We start from the raw sequence: 26,244 nt of genomic DNA on the forward strand, positions 1-26,244 counted from the left end.
CCCAGCTACTCAGGAGGCTGAGGCAGGAGAATTGCCTGAACCCAGGAGGCGGAGGTTGCGGTGAGCCGAGATCGCGCCATTGCACTCCAGCCTGGGTAACATGAGTGAAACTCCATCTCAAAAAAAAAAAAAAAAAAAGAGTTCTCCTTATGTTGTTTGTACACACACACACAAATGTTCTTTTATAGCTTTCAATCATAAGGTTTCATCGGTATCAATTTTCTCATTTGAGTAAGTTGTCCACAGAAAGGCTTCCCCACGTTCTTTATATTTGTAGGGTTTATCATTACTATGAGTTCTCTTATGAACAAGTTTTGAGCCATGAGTAAAGGTCTTCCTGTATTCCTTACATTGATAAAGCTTCTCACCAGTATGAAATCTCTGATGAACACTAAGTTGATAGCCACTACCAAAGGCCTTCCCACAGTCTTTACATTCATAAGACTTCTCATTAGTATGGACTCTCTCATGCTTAACTAGGCTTGAACCCCAACTGAAGGCCTTCCCACATTCCTTACATTTAAAAGGTTTCTCACCGGTATGAATTTTCTGATGTTGAGTAAGGTGATAGCCACGACTAAAAGCCTTCCCACATTCTTTACATTCATAAGGTTTCTCCCCTGTATGGATTCTCTCATGCTGAACAAGGCTTGATCCACAATTAAAAGCCTTCCCACATTCCTTACATTGATAGGGTTTCTCACCAGTATGAAATACCTGATGTCGAGTAAGTTGATACCCACTACAAAAGGTCTTTCCACATTCTATACATTCATGGGATTTCTCACCAGTGTGAACTCGCTCATGTTTAACAAGACTTGAACCCCAACTAAAGGCCTTCCCACATTCCTTACATTCAAAAGGTTTCTCACCAGTATGGATTTTCTGATGCTGAGAAAGGTGATAGCCACGACTAAAGGCCTTTCCACATTCTTTACATTCATAAGGTTTCTCACCAGTATGAATTCTTTCATGTTGAATAAGACTTGATCCGCAATTAAAGGCCTTCCCACATTCCTTACATTCATAGGGTTTCTCACCAGTATGAAATATCTGATGCCGAGTAAGTTGATAGCCCCAACAAAAAGCCTTTCCACATATTTTACATTCATAAGGTTTCTTACCAGTATGGATTTTCTGATGCTGAGTAAGTTGATAGCCACGACTGAAGGCTTTCCCACATTCTTTACATTTATAAGGTTTCTCACCTGTATGAATTATCTCATGTTTAGCAAGGCTTGAGCCCCAGAAAAAGGCCTTCCCACATTCCTTACATTTGTAAGATTTCACACCAATATGAATTTTCTGATGTTGAGTAAGGTGATAGCCACGACTAAAGGCCTTCCCACATTCTTTACATTCATACGGTTTCTCACCGGTATGGATTCTCTCGTGTTTAACAAGGCTTGATCCCCAACTAAAGGTCTTCCCACATTCCTTACACTCATAGGGTTTCTCGCCAGTATGAAATCTCTGATGCACATTGAGTTGATAGGCACTTAAATAGTTTTTCCCACATTCTTTACACTCAAAATGTTTTTCAGCTGTATGAGTTCTCTCATGTTGAACAAGTTTTGAGCCATGACTGCAAGCCTTCCCACATTCCTTACAAACATAGGGCTTCTCTGTATTACAAATTATTTGATGTGGTGTAAGAGATTCACTTTTTCTGTAAGAGGGTAATTTTTCATAGCTGATTATCATTTGACTGAAGTATCCCTCTTGATGTCCTTTCAGTCCCTCAAATAAGCTTTTGCACTTCCAATTATTTCTGAAAATGGATGCCTCAAGGCCAGGGGTTTTACTTTTTTCCTTCATCTCCCATTGAGAAAAATTTATTTCAAAAATATCCTTTTCTGAAAATATTTTTTTGGTGTCATATGTTGTTGACTCCAAATCTGAAAGAAAACAAGAAAACCACACATTTTATTTCCTTCACTAGGAAAAAAAAAAAAAAAAACTACAGCAGAAATAAAAGACAAATTAGGAGACTTACTGATCTCACTCCTGAGCATTGATTTTACAGCTCTTGTGATCTTGATGTTCTGATTTTTAGTTTTCTGGAGGATTCCAGAGAGATCACTTCAACAAGTCCCTCATTTTCCCATGCTGATGTTCCCTCAAGCCAAATGTCAGCTTCCATCAATCAAGCCCTTATGTGCCCAGTTGTGGTCATCCAATGTCCCCTGCTAGGTATGTATCTTAATGGGAATCAAATTCTTATCATAATGAGCTTTGGCTGATTTTGTTTTGTCTAACCTCACCTTTCTAGATTTTCTGTAACATGTGGCTTTTCTTTACCTCTAGCCAAAATTCTACTGGAAGACTTGAATGTAACGCCAGCATTTGTTTGTGAACTTCCAACTTTGATATGTTATCCGTTTGGTTATCTATATGTGATTTATTGGGAGATAAGACATAATCTCCACTTTCTAATTGACTTATGTACACTCTATATAGTCCCATATAGCTGATTTATCAGGAAATCCTTGCATCACTTTCTGTACTTTATACTTGTCCATGTCACTGACGGTGGTCTGTGTATCTGTTTTTGTAATAAATTTGTTTTATTTTGTTGTTTTTTTGGGAAAGATTCTCATTCTGTCACCCACGCTAGAGTGCAGTGGCACAATCATGGCTCACTGCAGCCTCAATCTCTGAGGCTCAGGTGATTCTCCAGCCTCCCAAGTAGCTGAGACTACAGGCACCCACCACCACGCCTGGCTAGTTTTTATATTTTTTTAGGCACGGGGTTTGACCATATGCCCAGGTTGGTCTTAAAACCCCTGGGCTCAAGTGATCTGCCCACCTTGGCCTCCTCAAAGTGAAAGGATTACAAGCATGAGCCACTGAGCCTGGCCTTTTTTTGTAATGGATTCTACAGGTAACTCATGGTGTGAGCCATGCCTTACTCCACAGCAAAATCACAAACTAGTAATTACCAGATGACCTTGACTACGTAGTTGGCAAAGTGTTCATTACTCTTTTTTTTTTCTTTCTCTCTCTCTTCTCCTACCTCCTCCTCTCTTTCTTCTTTTCCTTTTTTCCTCTCTTTCCTTTATTTATTTCTTTATTTTTGTGGCCCAAGTTGTCTGCATGTTTGCTTTATATGCTTTGCTTGAAATAAAAGATCTGTAAGCATGAAGCAATTAACAATTTCCTCTTTAGGGAATTCAGCCTCTTATATTTATACTTATTATCCTAATTCCTAGGCTTATCTAGGAAAGTGTCAGTCTTCCATTTCGGATAATTTAGAGCTACAGTGGCCATTTGACAGACTTTAAATTTTAACAAGTTTTCACAACCTAAAGAGTTCCAAAACAGAAAGAATTAGTAAATGATATTTTTAAAAATCTAAGTAAGCTCTATGCCGATAAGTTTCAAAGATGAACAAGTGCTTGCATAAATTTTAAAAACCAGAATTTAACAATTTTCAACATGAGAGAAAAATTAGACTCCCACTGCTTCAAATGTTGTGGCTCTTTAAGAAAATCTGCAAATGCTTGTTAAGCTATAGCTCAAAGGAAAAGAAATTTAACTCCCAGTTAAAATAATGGCTCTGTGTACTATATTACAAGATAAGAAGCAAAACACGGATACTGGATTTTCAATGTTTTTAAAATAACTTAAGAAGCTTATGTGATATATAAATATAGCGAGAATTCAAGTAATATAATCTACTGAAGATAAATCCTGTTATTAATCAAGTATGATAATATCTTCTTCCGGATTATTATTATTGTTTTTTGAGACAGAATCTCGCTCTGTCACACAGGCTGGAGTGCAGTGGTGTGACCTCAGCTCACTGTAATCTCCGCTTCCCAGGTTCAAGCAATTCTCCTGCCTCAGTCTCCTGACTAGCTGGGATTACAGGCACATGTCACCATGCCTGACTAACTTTTGTATTTTTATTAGAAACAGAGTTTCACCATGTTGGCCAGGCTAGTCTTAAACTCCTGAGCTCAGATGATTTGCCCACCTCAGCCTCCCAAAGTGCTGGGATTACAAGTGTGAGCCACTGTGCCTGGACTCTTCTTCCTGATTTTATCACAATATAAAAACCATGTTAACAAAATATTCTAGTTTATGCAAAACTTAGGTTTACATTACTTCAGAAAGTCAAATTATTCTGAAACATCTATGTTTTCTATACCCACTGTACTCATCAGAAAAGCTAGAGTTTGGCAAACTTTTTCTGTAAAGGGCCTTATGGTCACAACTCTGCCATTTTATCAAAGCAGCCATGGGCAATATGTAAACATATAAAGGAATGGGCAAGACTATGTTCCAATACAACTTTATTTACAAAAACAGGTGGGTATGGTCTCCAGAGCCATAGTTTTCCAACCCCTGAGCGAAAGCAAACATTGCTTTCATAAAGTTCACAATTATAAAAATATATGTTCAATTAAATTTAAATTGTACCTTTACTTAGAATTTTTTTTTTTTTCCGAGACGGAGTTTCGCTCTTGTTACCCAGGCTGGAGTGCAATGGCGCGATCTCGGCTCACTGCAACCTCCGCCTCCTGGGTTCAGGCAATTCTCCTGCCTCAGCCTCCTGAGTAGATGGGATTACAGGCACGCACCACCATGCCCAGCTAATTTTTTGTAGTTTTAGTAGAGACGGGGTTTCACCATGTTGACCAGGATGGTCTCGATCTCTTGACCTCGTGATCCACCCGCATCGGCCTCCCAAAGTGCTGGGATTACAGGCTTGAGCCACCGCGCCCGGCTACTTAGAATTTTTATAAAAGGATTGATTTTTATAACTTCAAACAATGCTGCAATTATGTGAATCTATACATTTACCTTATTTAAAAATTTTAAATGTCTATCAATTTTAAAAATCAACAGTAATTATATTGCTATTTAGGGATCACTTTAAATTATAAGATCTCTAATTCACTTAGACAAAATGATCTTGAGAGTTACTAATAAATAATTTCTGGTCACACAAAAAGTTCCTAAGAAGATATTCACAAAACAGTAACAACAAATATCTTGAGTTACTGTTCAGTTAAGTTTACTTATTTCTTGACCATGTTAAACATATTTTCACTCAACTAAGCTCAAACTACTCTGTCAAAAATCAATGTAATGCACACATCATCTTATAACACATTAATACTGTTAAATATAAGACTGAGGCCGGGCGCGGTGGCTCAAGCCTGTAATCCCAGCACTGTGGGAGGCCGAGGCGGGTGGATCACGAGGTCAAGAGATCGAGACCATCCTGGTCAACATGGTGAAACCCCGTCTCTACTAAAAATACAAAAAAAAAATTAGCTGGGCATGGTGGCGTGTGCCTGTAATCCCAGCGACTCAGGAGGCTGGGGCAGGAGAATTTGCCTGAACCCGGGAGGCGGAGGTTGCGGTGAGCCGAGATCGCGCCATTGCACTCCAGCCTGGTAACAAGAGTGAAACTCCGTCTCAAAAAAAAATAAAAAGAGCAAAATGACTGAAAATAAGCCTTTAAATTATAGTGTCATTCAGCATGGTAAGTTGACAATATTAGCAGGTTTAAATGCATATGGGAAATGCTGTCATACCATAATGTAAGAAAAAAGTAACATAAGTATGATATGATAGAAAAGACTGATAGCTAAAGGAAAATGATGATCTTGGAGTAAACTGTCCACTCTGTATGAAGAAATTAAAGTGTTACTCTTTTTCTTCAATATGTGCAGAAAATAAATCTGCATAATTTTGCCACACTTCTATGTATACTTCAAATTTTAAGAGTCTAAAACTAAATGCTTTTAGCTGCCTTATACTACACATCTAAACAATTTTCATTTAAATAAAAATTAAAATATTGCTACCTTCTCATTATTTTAAATATTATGTTGACTTTTTGATTAATTAGATAGTCACAACTATTGTTCTTGTTAAAAGCTCCTCTGACAATCCTTTTTGATGATGCCTTTTTCAAATTCAGAATAATGAAACAGATTGTAACAGATTACGTCTTTCCATAAAATCTGCCTTTCAGGTTTCCTAAAGCGCCACTGAGCAAGCACAAAGATTTGCCCTTTCACTTACAAAAGTGTAATAAACTAACCTGGGTTAGCCTAACTGACTCCATCTTAGCTGCAAACCTCACAAGCTCTCTCGAGCCTCTCCCTCTTCCTCCCTGCTGCAGCCCCTCTGGTGCATTACTGGGTCATGCTGCACTCAAAGCTTTGAAACGTTAAGAGTGGTTCACACTGTTCACAGCACCTATAACCACTGTAACCGCATCCTGCTTGGCAAGTGTATCTGCTATTGTGAATACCTTCCTTGGTGATTGATTGTATGGAAAGTTCCCCCTGCTACCCCCTTTAGTGATTGTATGGAAATACCCATAGCAACCAACAATCTCGGGAACCTCCAACCCCCTGATTACCAGCCTCCTCCTACTAACTTGCTTGTTCTGTTTCTGTAAAATTCCACTTCAGCTAGGCTGCCCCCGCCCCTACCTAAATCAAGGTATAAAGGGAAATCAAGCCCCTTCCTCGGGCCAAGAGAATTTGAGTGTTAGCTGACTCTCTGTCGCTGGCTGAATAAAGGACTCATAATTTGAACTCAGAGCATGGTGTTTCCTTCTAACTCGTTTGGGTATTACAAAAGATACTAGAAATAATCAGGTTTCTTTGACATAATTCAGAATTTATGTAGCCCAGAACTACTGTGACTATGCTTTTGTTTATATAACCCAGGTATATTAAAAACCAAAAGCTGAAAAAGAGAAGTTTGGCCTTTCTAGGCTAATTATATATAAGTAACTTGTTATTAAAAGATACCTGGGCCGGGTGCAGTGGTTCATGCCTGTAATCTCAGCACTTTGGGAGGCCAAGGCAGGCAGACTGCCTGAACTCAGGAGTTCAAGGCCAGCCTTGGCAACACGGCGAAACCCCGTCTCTGCTAAAATACAAAAAATTAGCTGGGCATGGCAGCATGTGCCTTTAGTCCCAACTACTTGGGAGGCTGAGGCAGGAGAATTGCTCGAACCTGGCAGGCAGAGGCTGCAATGACCCAGGATCGTGCCACTGCACTCCAGCCTGGGGGACAGAGAGAGACTCTGTTTAAAAAAAAGAAAAAAAAAAGAGAGATACTTGTCCCAGCAATAATGTACTTGTCAAGGTGGATAAGATGTATATTTATATTCATGTACACACAGATTATGACTTTCTATAAATTAATTTTAAGAAAGAGTGTGTGCCTAGGTTTAAATACCCTCATCAATTTGGGATAATCACAATACTCCTTCATTGTCCATAATGTGTTTTGACTTCAAGGTAGTTACTTATTTCATCCTTATAAATTAATTAGGTTTTATACCTCAACAGATGATTTAATTTTTTCCCATTATGAAAGTGTTATTTATTATATTAAATTAACCAGAGCCTTTGAGCCTTAACAACTACCACAAGGTTTTCCAAACTCAAAACTACTGACATTTCGGCCCAGATCATTCTTGGTTGTGAGGGGTTTTCTTGTGCCTTGCCTGTTGATGACTATGTAGCATTTTGGTTGAGCTATTAAATGGTGGATGATTATTGTGATATGAATGTGGGAAGTAAGTTTAATCATATATAGTTGGTCACAGGCCTAAACTGCGCTATTGCTGTTTTATTTAACAATGCCTTGCTGCTTTTTATGCATTAACATTTTGGTATAAAGATTCTGTGGATAGTCAAAAGAAAGCCACAGTATTTAAGCTGACCAACTTAATATTCCAACTGAATGTGGAGGTGACCAATTATGAACTAAAAAGAGTATAGTTTTGTACAACTTAGCAGCAGTAGTTTAGTGAATTTTAATTTCTATGTAAGGCTTTGATTTTAATTTAACATTTTAGATTTAACATTTTAGTTACTTACTACTTATGTTTTATGTAAGGTTTTACAGTCAGTAAATAAATATGAGTTTAACTTCTTTTTATTTTTATTTTTATTTTTATTTTTTGAGACGGAGTTTCACTCTTGTTACCCAGGCTGGAGTGCAATGGCGCGATCTCGGCTCACCGCAACCTCCGCCTCCTGGGTTCAGGCAATTCTCTGCCTCAGCCTCCTGAGTAGCTGGGATTACAGGCACACGCCACCATGCCCAGCTGAATTTTTGTATTTTTAGTAGAGACGGGGTTTCACCATGTTGACCAGGATGGTCTCGATCTCTTGACCTCGTGATCCACCCGCCTCGGCCTCCCAAAGTGCTGGGATTACAGGCTTGAGCCACCGCCCCCGGCCTAACTTCTTTTTAATGTTAAAAAAAATCACTGAGGACCGAAAAGACTTTTAGTTTATATAATTATATATTTTGATATTTGTCATGTTAAAAATTTAAAGAGAAATTTTAAGATATTAATTCACTTAAAAATAACAAGAAACCATTAATATTAATGTAAACAAGTTATAAAAATAATCTTTTCTAAAACAAAACAAAAAAATGAAAGATAATGTTTTAAATTTTTGTAAATCTTTTAAATGGCTGGTTTAATAAAAGACACCTGGATTCTTATATCTGCGTCCGCATTCAATCTATGGCCATATGTTTAGGTTGAAATATATAAAGAAAATCATATATATGACATATATGAAGAAAATCATATATATGAAGTATATGAAGAAAATCCAGCCTCTCATAGATAACATAACTGGAAAATGGCAGAATATTTTACTAGTGCATTCAGATAACTGTGGATATTTTTCTTTGATACCACCCTAAAACTTAAGAAATGGTAGTGTCTGGTAGGTTAGGTGCAATGTGGAATATAAAATCGTTATCTGTCAACTTTTCATATTATGTTACATTAAAATCATTTTACTTTGAATAATCATTTACCATGCATAATTTTGTAACATCCATACACCGGTCATTTGGAAAACTGATTCAAAGAGTTATGCAGATCTTTGAAATGTTGACCTAGTTCACTATACAACATCAAAAAATCACATGTTAATATTACCACTCATCTCAAAAAAATCTTTATGTATCAGGAAGCTATAAAGCTCAAAATGATGAATATACATTTTACAAAATTCCAATTTTTACATGATAGACTGAATTGTATCACTGACAACAAATATTATTAGTTGTTCTTAGAGTAACAGGCTCACTTGCTAGAAAATGTCTTCCTAATACCCAAATCCGAATAACCATAGTTTGTCATTCTTTGAAGAAAAATACGGTGTTTTATGAAAAAAGCAGTTAGTTTAACTCACAATTTAAACAACTGTACAAGTGGTTTCCTTCAAGGCAACCATCATACTTTCGTATATAGCAGAGGACTTTAATGGATACTTCCCATTTCATTATATATAATATTTTTTAAATGTATATATAATCAAGGGTTGAGATTTAATAAAATGAATACTAACTGCTTCTCCAAGATGTTCTTAAGTGAAACTGGGATTTTTCTGAACACATTTTCTTTGTGTATGGAGGTAAAGAACATGATAATTACTGGTACTATTTGGTGCCTCTTCCTTTGCTTATGCTAAAGCAGAGAAGATTCACCACGGCTTCCACACCACAAGTGGAAGTGTCACCACAGTGAAAAAGGCAAACCTCTCAGTACTGTTATGAGAATACTTTTTTTACTTTGGGAAAGGTTTGGCCCACTGAAAGGTCTTCAGACCACACTTTGAGAACCCCTGCCCTACCCAGAGTAAGAATTATGTCCAGGACTAAGGATAAAGTCAAACTACACCTGCATTCAAAAATCAATTCTTAAAAAGATCACTGTGATCTGCTATTAATTTCACTGCCTTCCTGAACAGTTCTAAATAATTATTAGGAAGATAATAAAATCTCTAAGTCACTACAACATAGCACCTATAATATTCAGTATACAATGAGAAATTATAAGACTGGTAAAGAGCAGGAAACTTTGATACGAGATTTAGAGAAAATATAGTCAATAAAAGCAAACCCACAAAACCAAATGTAAATTCTAGAACTACAAAATGTACATGAAATAAAATTTTTATTGGATAGGCTTAACAACAATTGGACACTATCAAAGAAAAGAAAAAACAGTGACTTGAAGACAGGTAAACAGGTATTAACAAACTGAAGTACAAAGAGTAAAAAGACTAGGGGTTCTACCCAGTGATTGGTGGTACCATTTAAGTGGTCTAACACACATGTAATTGGAGTCTCAGAAGGAGGAACAGTACTAAAGAAGAAGAAAAAAGTATTTGAAGATATAATGGCTGAAATTTCTGTAACTTCAATAGAAAATATCAACCCAACTGGGCACAGTGGCTCCCACCTGTAATCCCAGCACTTTGGGAGGCCAAGGTGGGTGGATCACGAGGTCAGGAGTTCAAGACCAGACTGGCCAACATGGTGAAACCCCGTCTCTACTAAAAAATACAAAAATTAGCTGGGCATGGTGGCTCGTGCCTGTAATCCCAGCTACTTGGAAGACTGAGGTAGGAGAATTGTTTGAACTGGGACCCGGGAGGCAGAGGTTGCAGTGAGCCAAGATCATGCCACTGCACTCCAGCCTGGGCTACAGAGTGAGACACCATCTCAAAAAATAATAATAATAAAATAAAATAAAAATAAGCCAGGCTGGGCGCGGTGGCTCAAGCCTGTAATCCCAGCACTTTGGGAGGCCGAGGCGGGTGCATCACGAGGTCAAGAGATCGAGACCATCCTGGTCAACATGATGAAACCCCGTCTCTACTAAAAATACAAAAAATTAGCTGGGCATGGTGGTGCGTGCCTGTAATCCCAGCGACTCAGGAGGCCGAGGCAGGAGAATTACCCGAACCCAGGAGGCGGAGGTTGCGGTGAGCCGAGATCGCGCCATTGCACTCCAGCCTGGGTAACATGAGTGAAACTCCGTCTCAAAAAATAAAATAAAATAAAATAAAAATAAAAATAAGCCCACTGATTAAAGCTAAGGGTAAAAGGAAAGGGATCAAAGCCATGATAAATGTAAGTAAACCATATCCAGAACTTTATAGTCAGATTGTTACAGACCAAAAATAAAGAAAAAACTGAATAACAGAGAATAAAGCATATATAAAATGAACAATAAGAATCAAAGCTGTCTAATCATACACAATAGAGTTCAGAAGATAATGGAACATTTTTTTAAGCTAACTAAAAGAAAAAAATATATCAACTAGGAAATCCATATCTGGTAAAAAAAAAAAAAAAAAAATACCCTTCAAAAACAAATAAGATGAAGGCCAGGCATGGTGGCTCATGCCTGTAATCCCAGCACTTTGGGAGGCTGAGGTGGGTGGATCACCTGAGGTCAGGAGTTCAAGACCAGCCTGACCGGCATGGCAAAAGCCCATCTCTACCAAAAATACAAAAATTAGCCAGGTGTGGTGGCACATGACTGTAATCCCAGCTACTCAGGAGTCTGAGGTACAAGAATTGCTTGAACCTGGGAGGCAGGGGCTGCAGTGAGCCAAAATCACACCACTGCACTCCAGCCTGGGTGACACAGTGAGACTGTCTCAAAAAAAAAAAAAAAAAGAAAATTAGCTGCCAGTAGCCATATGACACAAGAAATGCTAAAGGAAGTTTTTCAGGCTGAATGAAGCTTACAGATTAGTAAAATCCTTACATTCTACAACAAGGTAATATGTTATTAATTTCAAGAGACTGTGCTAAATTAAGGATGCATATTGCAATCCCCAAAATAAATACAAATAATACAGCAAAAGATAACAGATGAGATAAAATGGAATACTAAAAAATACTTGATTAGTCCAAGAAGGTGGAAACAAAAGAAAGAACTAGTGAAACGAAAAATAGCAAGATGGTAAACTGAAACCCAACCATATCAATAATTACATTAAATTAATATGTAGGACTGATGTCACACAAAATGGTGAAGTAGGAAGCTCTAAGGGCTGGTAGCTCCACCAAAGCGACAATGGAACTGGAAAGAGAGATTGGCATCAACAAACTCTTAACTCTGGAACCTGATCAGATACTTCCATAACAACCAGGGGAGTGCTGGATGAATAAAGAGGCTACTATTCTTAGGTGAGTGAGTGGCTTGTGCAAGCAAGCCACCATCCCCCATTTCTCAGTTCATCCAATGCTATGGGATGAGAGGCCTATGTGCCTGGAATGTTGTGTACCAACTAATCACATCCCTCACTCCTCAGCCCCACCACAGCTGTGGGGAGAGCAGCCTGTATTACTGGAACAGCCGGCTGGGACGTGGGTTGGCAGTGTGACCTTGTCTTCCAAAAAATTCAGTTGTGTACTTTGGGGGGTTTTGTGCTTCTTTGAGGAACCAGCACAGATGATTGCCTTGATTTTAGCCCCATCAGCCACAGCAGCTTTCCCCAGAAACATTTATTGGAAGATTTAAAGGGCCAATAGACCTTTTTTTTCTTCCCTTTTTTACAGCCAGATATTTAAGTAAATCTTTGGTACTAACTGACTGCAGAGATGATGAAACAGAAACTTCAGTGACCACATACAATAAGGACTATACAATTTACAAAAAGAGTTTGAAAAAGTCTGACAGCTCTAGCCCTCAACAAGCAGAAATCAGCCATGCCTCAGAAATGGAAAAATTGAATCTCCAGAGGTATCATGTTATAATACTCAAAATGTCCAGTTTTAACAAAAAATTACAAAGCATACAATGAAACAGGAAAACAGGGGGCCCATTCACAAGAAAAAAAGAATCTGACAGAAACCATTCCTGAGGAGCCCAGACATTAAGTGAACTATCCAAATATCCTCAATGAGCTAAAGGAAACCATGGACCAAGAGCTAAAGGAAATCAGGAAAACAATGTATGAACAAAATGAAAATATCAATAAAATGATAGAAATTATAAAAAAGGAACAAAACAGAAATTCTGGAGTAAAGTAACTGAAATGAAAATTTCAATAGTGGATTCAGCAGAAGAAAGACTCAGTGAACTTGAAAATGAGTTGTTTGAAATTATTGCACTAGAGGAGCAACAAGAAAAAGGAATAATGAACAATGAAGAGACCCTAAGGGATTGATGGGATACCATCAAGCACACCAACATATACATCGTAAGAATCACAGAAAAACAAGAGGGATAAAAGTGTAGAAAAAAATTTGCAGACAGAATGTCTGAAAACTTTGAAAATCTGACGAAAGACAGGAATATACACATCTAGGAGGCTGAACAACCTCAGAGAGGAAAAACCCAAAGAGATTCATATCTAGATGTATTACAGTCAAATTATGGAAACCCAAAGACAAAAAGACCAGAACACAGGAAGAAAGCAGCAGCCTACCACATAAAACAATCCTTAACAAGATTAACAGCTAATTTTTCATCAGAAACCATGGAGAACAGAAAGAAAGTAATAGGATGGCATATTGAAAAATCCCAAAAGAAAAAAAAAATGTCAACCAAGAATTCTATACTTGCAAAAACTGTCCTTTAAGAATAAAGGTGAAATTAAGAAATTTCCAGAAAAAACAAAAGCTGAAGGAGATGATTACCAGTAGACCTACTCTAGAAGAAATGTTCGAGGGACTGTTTCAGGCTAAAGTGAAAAGACACTAAAAAGTAACTGAAAGCCATAAGAAGAAATAAAGAACATTGGTAAAGGTAACTACATGAATATAAATATAAAAGTCAGTATTATTGTACTTTTGGTTTGTTGATTTAAAAGACAAATGCATAAAATAATAACTATAAATCTGTGTTAAAATAACCAGGCACTTCAAAGCTACAGCTGACTGTAAAACTACAGCAGGAAAATTTCATAGAAGATGAACCTGTAACACCTTGTTTATCAGAAAATCAGGACATACTCAAAGAATGATGGAGATGTGCCAAAAAGCCATAGAAACTATCATGAAAGGATTCCCACTGACCAAATCTGGGACAAGTTCCAACACTTTGAGTTTCAAAATAAATAACAGAAAAAAATAAAATATGGCCCATTGACTAGAAATCCAACATATGAACAAATGAGAAGTTTGAGAGGTAAACACAATTATTTATTTATTTATTTATTTATTTATTAAGACAGGGTATTGCTCTGTTGCCCAGGCTGGAGTGCTGTGGCGCAATCTCAGCTCACTGCAGCCTCAACCTCTCAGACTCAAGCAATCCACCCAGCTCGGCCTCCTGAGTTGCTGAACTACAGGCACGCACCACCACACCCAGCTACTTTTTTTGTAGAGATGAGGTTTTGCTATGTTGCCCATGCTGGGCTCGAACTCCTGGACTCCAGCGATCCACCCGCCTCAGCCTCCCAAAGTGCTGGGATTACAGGTGTGAGCCACCACTGTGCCCAGTTCCACAATATTTAATAGTTTCGAAGTTTCTACCCACAAAATACTTACTGAAGGATAAAAGAGTAACTGCACAAGGAGGAAGCCAGCAGACACCACTTTAATCAAGTACTCAGAGTGAATAACATGAGTAATTACAAATTATTCACACTACCCAACAAAATGCAAGAAGAACGCAGCTCAATTCTGTGATAATCCTGCCAAAGATCGGTACTCTAAATCTAATCATTAAAAAAGAACAGACAAATCCAAATTGAGGAACACTGTACAAAATAACTGGCCTGTAATCTTCAAAAGCATCACAGACATATATGCAAATCAAGGAAAGACGTGAACTGTTTCAGACTGAAAGAGACTAAACAATCCAAATTCCACATACAAGAACAACAAAACAATATATTATCTGGCCCCTTCCTATCTCCCTGGCCTAATTTCTTAGCACATGTTCCTTTAATAACTCTACCCTAGAGTTCTGATAAAGTTCCAGTAAAGTTCCTTTCCAACAACAGGGCCTTTGCATTTGCTGTTCACTGTGATTCATCTGTTCCTCCCCCAGATATTCACATAGATTGATCCCAGGCTCAACATCTCTGTTCAAGAAAGCGCTCCCTGACCATCTTATCTAAATTAGCCCTGTCAGTCCCCATCATTTCTATTCCCTTATGGTGTTTATTTTTTCCAAAGAATTTGGTTCATTACATACTATTTATTTATTGATTTACTTATTTGATGTTTCTCCTTTACTACAAAGTAAACTGCTGAAAATGTGCAAGTTATCAAATCTTGTTCATGATTCAATTGATAGTGCTCAGCACAATGCTGGCCAGGAGTAGACATTCATTATAGTATTTGCAGAATTTATAAAATCTGGTTTCTTTGACAATGGTTATGAAATAAATGCCCTATAATGCAAATCCAGCCCCTTGGCTATTAAAGGAGAGAGGTGATTGCAGGGAGGGCCCGTGAAAGGCATAAAGCTCACTGAGGAATGGAGAAGAGCAATGTGCTTAATGAACAAATTTCTAATGCAGCAAGTATAAAAACATGCCCTTGGGAAGTGGGAAAAGAAATTCACCTGGTTTCTTCAAAGTTAGCCCTGTAATTTTCAGTGCAGAAAAACTGATGTTGCAAAGAGGAGATTCTACATTATTTCAGGCAGATGACCTTACCCAGTGACACCAAATTACTATAGTTCTCCAACATCACATCCACGTACAAGTCCCTCTGAGCAGGGTCCAGGCATTCCCACTCCTCCTGAGAGAAGTCGATGGCCACATCCCTGAATGTCACCAACCCCTAAAACCAAAAACCCATGTATTACTTGTGAAATTCAAGAAAACATTACCAAGAAGAAAAAAGAAGGTATGAAGGATAAAATACAAAGAAGGGGAGAAATACAGCAATCAAATAGGCTGAAAGCCTCTGATATAAGTAGGAAAAAGCAAGAAAATCAGTGTGACTAAAGCAGGATGCCAACATGTTCTAGAAGAATCTTGTTATAGCAGAAGAACTTCCAAGATACTATAAGGTAACTCAGCTATCCAGAACTGTTAAAAGAGTGTGTGTGTGTGTGTGTGTGTGTGTGTGTGTGTGTGTGTGTACATCATGTGCATTTACAAAGTGCTATGTGCCTTCCTCAAAAATTCTTTGTGAAAGTGAATTGCTCACCATCTTTCCCCTTTAATAAGAAAACAAGGCCAGGTACAATGATTCATGCCTGTAATCCCAAGCATTTTGGGAGGCTGAGGCAAGTGAATCACTTGAGGTCAGGAGTTTGAGACCAGCCTGGTCAAAATGGTGGAATCCCGTCTCTACTAACAACACAAAAATTAGCCAGGTGTAGTGGCAGATGCCTATAATCCCAGCTACTTGGGAGGCTGAGGCAGAGAATCATTTGAACCCAGAAGGCAGAAGTTGCACTCCAGCCTGGGTAACAGAGCAAGACTCTGTCTCCAAAAATAAATAAATAAATAAATAGGGGAAACATGAAAAGTTTTTGTACTATAAGTCTTTATTTTGTAAAAATGATTCCCAGGCCGGGGGCAGTGGCTCAAGCCTGTAATCCCAGCACTGTGGGAGGCCAAGGCGGGTGGATCACGAGGTCAAGAGATCAAGACCATCCTGGTCAACATGGTGAAACCCCGTCTCTACTAAAAATACAAAAAAAAAATTAGCTGGGCATGGTGGCGCATGCCCGTAATCCCAGCAACTCAGGAGGCTGGGGCAGGAGAATTGCCTGAACCCAGGCGGCGGAGGTTGTGGTGAGCCGAGATCGCGCCATTGCACTCCAGCCCGGGTAACAAAAGAGAAACCCCCCTCCAAATAAAAACACAAAAAAAAAAAAAAAAAATGATTCCCATTTATTTAGGGACTACCACCAAGACTCAAATACATCACTCATAGATTACATCATAAACATTTTTTCTTATGATAAATTTAAACAATATTTTTTATTTGCTGCAATTCATTTTATCCTCTGGATATATGAGATTAATCACTCAATTATATCTGTACATTTAGGCTGAACAAAACTTCCATAGATTTTGTTAACTGTGGAAATTTATTATCATCTAGACCTTAGGCATCACCTTACCTGTTACTGTCAACTACCCTTCACTTACCGCTTTCCTTGTTCCTGAGTTAGAGAGTACTGATATAGGATGTTGCACGTGACACAAATGTCACTCATGACCTACACATCCTGGTTGATGACAAAATGACTTCAAAGTCAACTGGTTCAAAATCCACTGGTGGTAGAGTCCTTTGGTAACTCCAAAGACTACTGGTCTTCATCTCTCAGGTAATTTCTGGGAAGAACCACTCACTCCCCTCTCTCTAATCTCAAGAGCCTCCCAACAAATGCAACCTTAGATAAACTAAGGTTGAGACCAAGCAACCCCAAAGTCCATCTTATCTCTGTGGAAAACTTGGGTCTATAGAGAAGTTCCAAGTTTTTGCATGTGGTCCAATGGGATCCTTATCACTACCTAAACACACTACAGACCTGACACAGGAATGAGAAACTCAGGTGATGGAAATGATGCAGATGTGGCCAGAGGTGATACCAAAAGCCATCACCCAAGACAGCCAAGACGGTTAAATATGAAAGTGCTCCCAGAGAATGCACAAACAACTAACATCGTTCTTCTGGGTGACCATCCAACTGTCTAAGGGCAGAGTGTCTTGACTGGCTTCTTTGGTAGCCACCCTCTAAAATCAGCATTTTAGCCTAAATTTAAAAATACTGCTGTTTTCAAAATCCTTGCAGTCTTTCATTCTCTTCCCTTTATATGAATCCTGTTGGTACCTTTGATAGAGGAAATCAATGCACTATAGGTTTTCCTTGTATATAAGTAAGTGTGTGGTTAACTATATTTCTTTGAGTTATCCTTAACAGAAGCTTAAATACTCCCCTCAAAAGACTCCACTGCTCTATCACTGCTCTCACTGGAAGACTGGGAACACAAGAGATGTTGAATAATATGTTCAACGAATATGACATTGATTAGAAAGGGGAGGGGCACCCGGGGAGGACACTAGGCTATTTGGCACCATCCTCCACTGGAGTAGGAAGAACTGAGCAGGTTCAGGGATGGAGTTCTGTCAGAGAGAAGGCTTTAGGAAAATTAAGGAAAAGATTCACATGCCCTAAAAATCACAGTATTTCATGGAGATAAAAATACCAACTTACATCAGTCATGGTTCTGGAATTGGAAGAATTAATTAATGCTCCATGGAATTCCTCTACTGGCGAAGCACAGAATCCAGAAAAGCCAGAACTGGGGAGGGAAAAGGAAGTATTAAACCAGATGTGCCTCAGTGATGTCATCCTAACTGACACTAATGGAAGATCTTCTCTTCTCCATGCCTACTTCTACTACACACCCTACATGCCATTTATGGAATCCAAACTTTCACCCTAAACCCCAAAGTTCTTTAGCAGGGAGATTTCTGGCAGTGTCTGGTTCTGAGGATGTGACTCTGGACCTGGGATTCAATGATTCAGTACTGCCCAGGAGATCAGATCATCCTCCTTCCATTCCTACCTCTCAGGAATACCTGTCATGGTCCAAGCTACAATGTGCTTCATGGGCTCAGGACTGAAGGAAGTTGGTCAAGACATGGGAGTTGGACAGGATGTATACCGAATTCATTGGGAACCCAAAAAGCTGACTATCTAATGCATCTATCAGAATATTCATGACATGAAATATCATGCAGTAAGTACATTCTGACTTAAGGAAATAATCAAGATACACTCAGTAGAAAAAGTAGGTTATGAGATTTATGGTATGATTACATTTATAAATACATATATATATCAATACAAAAAGACTGACAATTGGACATCAATAGATGAAAAAATGTTTAGGAAGTTATACATCTCAAGAAAGAAACAAAAAAATAAAAAATAAGATTATATCTCCATATATATTAACAACATTCATATTTTCATTATGATCATAATGTTTTTCCTTCAGGTAATCCACATAATAATTGTAACCATGGCCATGTATTACACAAACTCAATAATTTCTACATATGCCTATGTCTTGCCTAGAAAAAAAAAAATGAATGAAATTCCCCAAGTTACGCCATGGATATATTAATGAAATATTAATAATATTAATGGAATAATATTAATATATCCATGGCATAACTTGGGGAATTTCATCCTTTTTTTTCATTTTTATTTTTTGGAGGTTTTATTATTTTTGTGTTCCCCCTCCATTAATGAGGTTTTGATCTTGCTTTTCTTATGTTGACTGATGGATTTATTTTGTATCTGAACCTGTCTTAGACATGGTACCCTCCAGGTAACTACTGAATCACCTGATCCTATTAGGCTCACTTTGCAACTAACATTAGTAGAATAAAAACTATAAGGTATAAACCTTACAGAATAAATTCCATTTGCCTCCAAACGCTTGATCATGATTCAACAGTATTGCTTATAACTACCTTCCTATGAGTTCCTTAAAGTAGGTCCCCTAGACTGCCTACTGGCCTTTGTTGCTGGCTGCTGGCTGCCTTATCCCTAAGCATATTTTGTCTTTAAGGTAACAACTATGTCTTCTAAACACTGTATTATCCCCTAAGTGCAAGTATCACAGGGTCAGGGATTTGGGGCAAATTCTTTACCCAAAACTTCACTTCCAGAAATGTATTCTTAAGAAATAGCTAAAGAAGGGCCAGGCGAGGTGGCTCACACCTGTAATCCCAACACTTTGGTAGGCTGAGGAGGGCAGATCACCAGAGATTGGGAGTTTGAGACCAGCCTAACCAACATGGAGAAACCCCATCTCTATTAAAAATACAAATTAGCTGGGTGTAGTGGTGTATGCCTGTAATTCCAGCTACTCGGGAGGCTGAGGCAGAAGAATCACTTGAACCCAGAGGTGGAGGTTGCAGTGAGCTGAGATCGCGCCATTGCACTCTAGCCTGGGCAACAAGAGCAAAACTCCATCTCAAAAAAAAAAAAAAAAAAAAAAAAGAGAGAAAAGAAAAAAGAAAAAAATTAGCTAAAGAAGAAGCACACAAGATAAATACACAAGGATATTCAACCAAAAATAATTTCTGATAACTGAAAATGAGAAACTACATAATAGTAAGCAAAAGGTTTAATAAATTACAACCTGCCATACCCTCATTAGTTATGATGGTGTTGGTTCATATTAATTGATGAAGAAAGACATGCATGATCAAAAGTTCTGGTGTCAGACCTTTAGGATGTGAATTTGAGCTTTATAGTTACTAATTTCTCAACACTTCTGTTTCCTCATCAATAAGAAGGGTGAGAACAATGTCTACCACAGAAGAATAAGAAATCCATACAAAATAGTGAATGGTATATGATAGTTGTTTATAAGTTGTATTTTTTTTTTTTTTTTCAGAGACAGGGTCTCGCTCTGTTGCCTAAGCTGGAGTGCAGTGGCACAAACACAGCTCACTGCAACCCCAGCCTCCTGGGCTCAAGTGATCCTCCCGTCTGAGCTTCCCTGCCCAGTACCTGGAACCACAGGTGCATGACACCTTGCCCTGCTAATTATTCTTTTTAAAAACTGTTTGTAGAGACAGGGTCCCACTGTGTTGTCCAGGCTGGTCTCGAACTCCTGAGCTCAAGGAATCTTCCTGCCTTGGCCTCCCAAAGTGCTGGGATTATAGGTGTGAGCCACCAGGCTTGGCCACATTTTCATCATTATTATTGAAAATGAAGGCCGGGCGCGGTGGCTCAAGCCTGTAATCCCAGCACTTTGGGAGGCAGAGGCGGGTGGATCACGAGGTCAAGAGATCGAGACCATCCTGGTCAACATGGTGAAACCCCGTCTCTACTAAAAATACAAAAAATTAGCTGGGCATGGTGGCACGTGCCTGTAATCCCAGCTACTCAGAAGGCTGAGGCAGGAGAATTGCCTGAACCCAGGAGACGGAGGTTGCGGTGAGCCAAGATCGTGCCATTGCACTCCAGCCTGGGTAACAAGAGCAAGACTCTGTCTCAAAAAAAAAAAAAAAAAAAAAAAAATGAAGAATGTTATTGTCCCTTATCCCATTATAACAAAGAAACTTAATGCTATTCTATTTTGCTTACAGTAAAATATGTCCTTCTCAGACATGCTTTCTTATAATGCTAACTCAAATTTCACAGGCCAGCCTTGAGCCTGCCATTCTTCCTAAATAACAATGTGAGAAAAAAGGTCCTCAGAAACATATAGAGGAAAATACTCCTTCCTCCCAGAAGATACATAGAGATTCGGCATCACTGAGCTGCATCAGAAAATACAACCTGATTAGGTGTCAAGCTGAGAACTTAACCAGAGGCTCAATCTTGTTCTTCTGCACAAATTGGTGGTTTACTTACATATTTACAACCATAGCCTTCTTAGATTCTACCTCCTGGCATTTATACCTGTCCTTGGAAATATTATCTATAAAATGTATTTTTGGTAAAATGGCTGTATACTGGTGATTATTGCCATTGTCTGCAGAGGTAAGCTTTAAAATAATCTAATTCTAAAACTCTTTCTTGCCTGGTAATTCATTTTTAAATGACATTTCTATAATCCCAGAAGATGTCAATATTTGAGGGTTTTCAAATAAGGGACTCACTAACACTTCCCTCTTCTCTCTAAATATTCAAGATTAACATAAAACCTAGATCTGGATTGGATTTCTTTTTCAAACTAAGAACTAAAGAGTCTTCATTTACATTACCCATTACAATAATTTTATTCTGCAGAAAAAAAACCACACCCATAGGCACAAAGGAAAAAAGATTTAAACACAAATATTCCAAAGTGCCGAGTGTGTGGTGGCTCACACCTGTAATCCCAGCACTTTGGGAGGCCAAAGGAGGCAGATTGCTTGAGCTCAGGAGTTCAAGACCAGCCTGGGAAACATGGTGAAACCCCATTTCTATCAAAAACACAAAAAATTAGCCGGACATGGAGGCACACACCTGTGGTCCCAGCTACCTTCCCTCTGAGGTGGGAGGATCGCTTCAGCCTGGGAGGTGGAGCTTGCAGTGAGCCAATATCACACCACTGCACTCCAACCTGGGTGACAGAGTGAGACAGTATCTCAAAAAAGTAAAAAAAAAAAAACAAAACAAAACAAAAAAACCCACCAAAACATTAAGAATGATTAACTCTAGAGGATGTGATTTTCAGCTTTCTTCTCTGTATGTCTTCTGATTGCTGAGTTTTTTTGACCAAGCCTGCATTAATTCCATAATTGGAAATATAGACATTTCCAAATATAAAAAAACTGACAGGAGGGACATATTTCAGTCATTAAGAAAATTTAACAAATGGGGCCAATACTAAAAATCAGTGGGCCTGAAACAATTTACACCTACCAGCTCTTGAACTTCCTGTAGCTGTTACTCCTGGCAATGAGATACGTTCACTGTCAATATTCTCCTGTAAATCCACACAAATCAGATAAACCACCTTCAAAGTCTGAGGAAGAAAATAAATGTGCATAAAGAGAACAGTATTTGGTACAGGGTAGATGCTCAATAAGTATGGGTGCACCTCTCTGCTTCTTCACTGAATGACCAATTAAAGTAACATTTTAGATGTAATCTTTTAAAACATGTCTTCCAAAGCCCTGTCTTATTAGATGGGATTGATATGTAACAAAATATTCTTGAGCACTTTCATCCATAACTATAATGATTCCTTAAAATTGCATCATTTATATTTCTCCTTCCTTTGATTCTTTACAAACTTAATTTTTATTAGGTGCATATCATTCCATCATTAGATATACTGCAATTTACTTGACTATTTTCATTCTATTGGACACTAATTTTTTCAAGCTCCTTCCCCGAAATTACAATCTTTTTTCCAGAACAACAGAGCGAGATCTTTTTGGGTCATGGTCACTTTTGATAACCTCATGAAATTATTGACATTTTGCCCACTTAAAAAACACATTTACATATATTTACAAGAATTTGGTCTCAATTTCAAGGGGTTTTGGTCACCTGGAAGCTTGTCAGTGGAACAAGGAGACCTCAGTTAAGATTTCCTGTTCTAAGGCTGGGCACAGCGGCTCATACCTGTAATCCCAGCACTTCAGGAGTCTGAGGCAGGCAGATCGCTTGAGTCCGGGAGTTCGAGACCAGCCTGGGCAAGATAGCAAAACCCCATCTCTATAAAAAATACAAAAAAACTGGCTGGGCTTTATGGCACGTACCTGTAGTCCCAGGTACTCAGGAGGCTGAGGCGGGAGGATACCTTGAGCCTGGGAGGCCAAGGCTACAGTGAGCCACGATCATGTCCCTGCACTCCAGCATAGGCAAAACACCAAGACCCTGCCTCAAAAAAAAGTTTTCCTGTCTGAGGTCATTTGAGCATCTGGTCGCTTTTTAAAAAAATTTGCAAGCACCCATCACAATCAACTTCACATTTCTATTACTCTAATATATAAAAAGTTGATGGGAAATAATCCAGAAAAGCCCAGTAACAACAACTCAATATTCAGTAACAGCAACTCAATATTCAGTAAGCCCCTATCATGGGGATGGCACTGCTCTAGAAAGCTTCATACATAATAACTCATCTTACTTCATCACACTTCCATTAGGTAGCTACTATTCTGTCGCTATTTTATAGATGTATCACAGAGGGCCTGAATCAATTGTCTAAGTTCACACAGCTACCAACAGGCAGAGGCAGGATTTGAATTCAGATACTTTAGATCCAGAGCCTTAATTTTAACTACAACACAAGACAGCTTCTTACATGCCACACAAAGCTGGACTTGAAACAATTCATGCTTGGCAATGTTACAGACTTCTACCCAAAGATTATCTGAAGGTCCCCACTCTTGGTGCAAACCACAAATCTCTACGCTCAAAGCTCAATCATATTTCCACCACTAAAAGCCTCACAAAGCAGACAACATTGTCATATATTGCCAGAAATGTTCCCTTACTTAAAATCCCTCATACCTTGCCTTGCTTTAAGAATCATGACTATGGGCCAGGCATGGTGGCTCACACTGCAATCCCAGCACTTTGGGAGGCCAAGGCCAGTGGAACACTTAAGCCCAGGAGTTCAAGGTTGCAGTGAGCTATAACTGTACTACTGTACTCAGCCTGGGCAATAGAGTGAGACCCTAATCTCTAAAAAAATTTAAAATGTTTAATAATGACTACAGAAAAGATGAAAAAAATAGCCTGTATATGACACCACCTAATTACTAATTTCTTCAAATAATCACAGTCCAAAAGAAAGCTCTAACAGCAATCTACAAGAGGTGCCTTTCTATACCATCATAATGCACTGAAGAATTCGAACAATTTGGCATATGAACAGGTGGGAAAGAATTGAGGAGAAGAACAATAGGGGGTAATTGGGAGGAAATATGTACCAGCATGGCGGGTCATTTGACCGGGAAGACCCAGTCAAGATATTTCAGGCCAAGGAAAGAAAAAGTTCTCATGACCTAGAAGCAAAGGTAATTGAATGCATATGTATAAAAAATTGTACGTATAAAAAACCTCACCCAAATCTTGGTTTCTAAATATGCAAAAATGCTTTTCTCCTCTTCAAACTCCTTAGAAATCTAGAAATCTGGCAAACTCGCAGCACTGTGGAAAAACAGCAACATAAGACACCAGCATTTCTAGCACAGCACAGACTTAATTTAAAAAGACAAAACGAGAACAAAACGTTCTCTAGGGCCACTTCTGCCTCCATCCACACATAACCAAACGGAACGAGACGGGAGGCTAGAGTCTGTCTCTGTGTTGAGGGCAATTCTTGGGGACAGCGGTCTGGTTGCAATGGCCCTGAAACATGTATCTCGTCACCATAGAGCTCGCAGAGGCGCCTTTACCGGAATCGTACCTCTAGAACTTCCCCAGTCAAGAGCCTGTCGCGAGGACACTTCCAGATCTAAAATTCTCATCCTTCTCGCTTGAAACGTTCATTCTGGGGCTTAGCATAGACCTCTTTCTTGCGGTCATTTAACTGTGGCAGGCCCAAAGACAGGCTAAAGGGAACCTAGAGCATTTGCTCAAAGCAAATCACACAAATACGACCACGCACCCCATCACCCCCTCACACATTCACAACTGCACCCACCTCCGCGGAGACACGCCCCGGCTCTGCCACGCCGTCTGAGACACACTATCCCTCGGCTGCTCGCGTTGCACACAGGCTTGAAGACCCGGCCCTCCCCTGACCCAGCGCCCCCAATATCACCCCCACCCTCACTGCCGCTTCCAATCCGGTCCCAGTAAAGCCCGCCGAGCCCTCCCAGCCTCACCCGGACTGATTACTTCTACACACTCGGCCAACTTACCACACAGAATCCAAGAACTTTGAGGACGCCGTTAGAGGACCCGGAGCCCCGTGGTTAGTTTGGACCCAGAGGCTGATGGGAAACAAGAGCTGGGAAATGCTCGCAGGCTAGGAGCTGAGCTACGGGGAGTGCTTCTGGCAGGCAAGCCCGCCCCGCCCCTAAAAGACCTGTGTCCCGGAGACTTCTGGGAAATGCAGTCCACAGCGGGCGAGTCCCCGGAAGTTGAAACCGGGAGAGCAGGGATGCTCCCAGCATGCAACTCGGCTTCCTCTGTGAGAAGCGGTTTTCTGAAGACGACCGGGAGCTCTAGCCTTTGCTTGAGGGTCTTTGTTGAGTGAGAGCGAATTAAAAGGTTCTCAGCCTTCGCTGAGGAACGCATTCTGGAATCTAGAACAGGCGGAGATGGGACTGAGGTGTCTGGGGAGTTAGACCTGAGCAAGCAGGGGAATCCGGGGTAGGGTCCCTGGAAATGAACTGAGCGACACCACCAGTTTATCAGGGTATGAGCTCCTGGAACAGTGTCTGGCAATTGAACAGATGGGTGTGTCTTGCTGTGAGGGAGTTTGTTAGTCCGATTCGGTGTGTGGGACCCTGCGTGGACCTGTTTATGTTCATAGGATGGTTTCTAAGTTTATGCCTGTGTGAGTCTGTTTCATTAGATGTGAGATGAACCGTTAGAGATTTTACATGCCACTGTTGAAAGACAACAATAAGTGGTCGTGAGTGGATACTGTGACTGTGGAGTACAAAGGCAGCCATAAACAACACACAAGCAATCCAGCGTGGCTGTGTTCCGGTAAAACTTCATGGACCATAAAATTTGAATCTCATTCTTTTTTTAAAGAGTATGAAACCATTTATTCCGAAGCACACATTCATACATCAAAAACAATGCTATATATTCTCTGTCTCTCGCGTGTGTGTGCGTGTGTATGTGTGAAAAAATGTTTTAAAGGAGACAACTAACTGATTCGCAGGTTACAGCAAAAAGATTACGGCTGTGATGGTGTGGTAAGAACCTTTGGATATAAATATTTTAAAAAAAGAGGATTGTCAGGCCGGCCGTGGTGGCTCACGCCTGTAATCCAAGTACTTTGGAGGCCAAGGCGGGCGGATCACCTGAGGTCGGGAGTTCAAGACCAGCCTGACCAACATGGTGAAACCCCATCTTTAAAT

General features: G+C 39.4%; 1 protein-coding gene across 11 annotated transcripts in view; it reads right to left on the minus strand.

Moving 5' to 3' along the window:
• Positions 1-25,227, minus strand: part of ZNF283 (zinc finger protein 283) — a 26,848-nt gene extending 1,621 nt beyond the window's left edge. Inside the window, exons 1-6 of one of the 11 annotated variants that reach the window (XM_032262781.1) lie at positions 25,069-25,227; positions 24,612-24,767; positions 22,109-22,172; positions 17,945-18,032; positions 15,423-15,549; positions 147-1,898 (exon numbers count right to left, since the gene is read on the minus strand). In XM_032262781.1, the coding sequence (XP_032118672.1) occupies positions 196-1,898; positions 15,423-15,549; positions 17,945-17,953 (1,839 nt within the window). In that variant the 5' untranslated portion in view covers positions 17,954-18,032; positions 22,109-22,172; positions 24,612-24,767; positions 25,069-25,227 and the 3' untranslated portion in view covers positions 147-195. The other 10 variants (XM_032262780.1, XM_032262788.1, XM_032262783.1 and 7 more) reach the window with 10 other exon arrangements.
• Between the last annotated feature and the right edge of the window lie 1,017 nt (positions 25,228-26,244).

Source organism: Sapajus apella, unplaced genomic scaffold, assembly GCF_009761245.1.
Source record: "Sapajus apella isolate SASKATOON/1434 unplaced genomic scaffold, GSC_monkey_1.0 scaffold130, whole genome shotgun sequence".
Taxonomy (NCBI): Eukaryota; Metazoa; Chordata; class Mammalia; order Primates; family Cebidae; genus Sapajus; species Sapajus apella.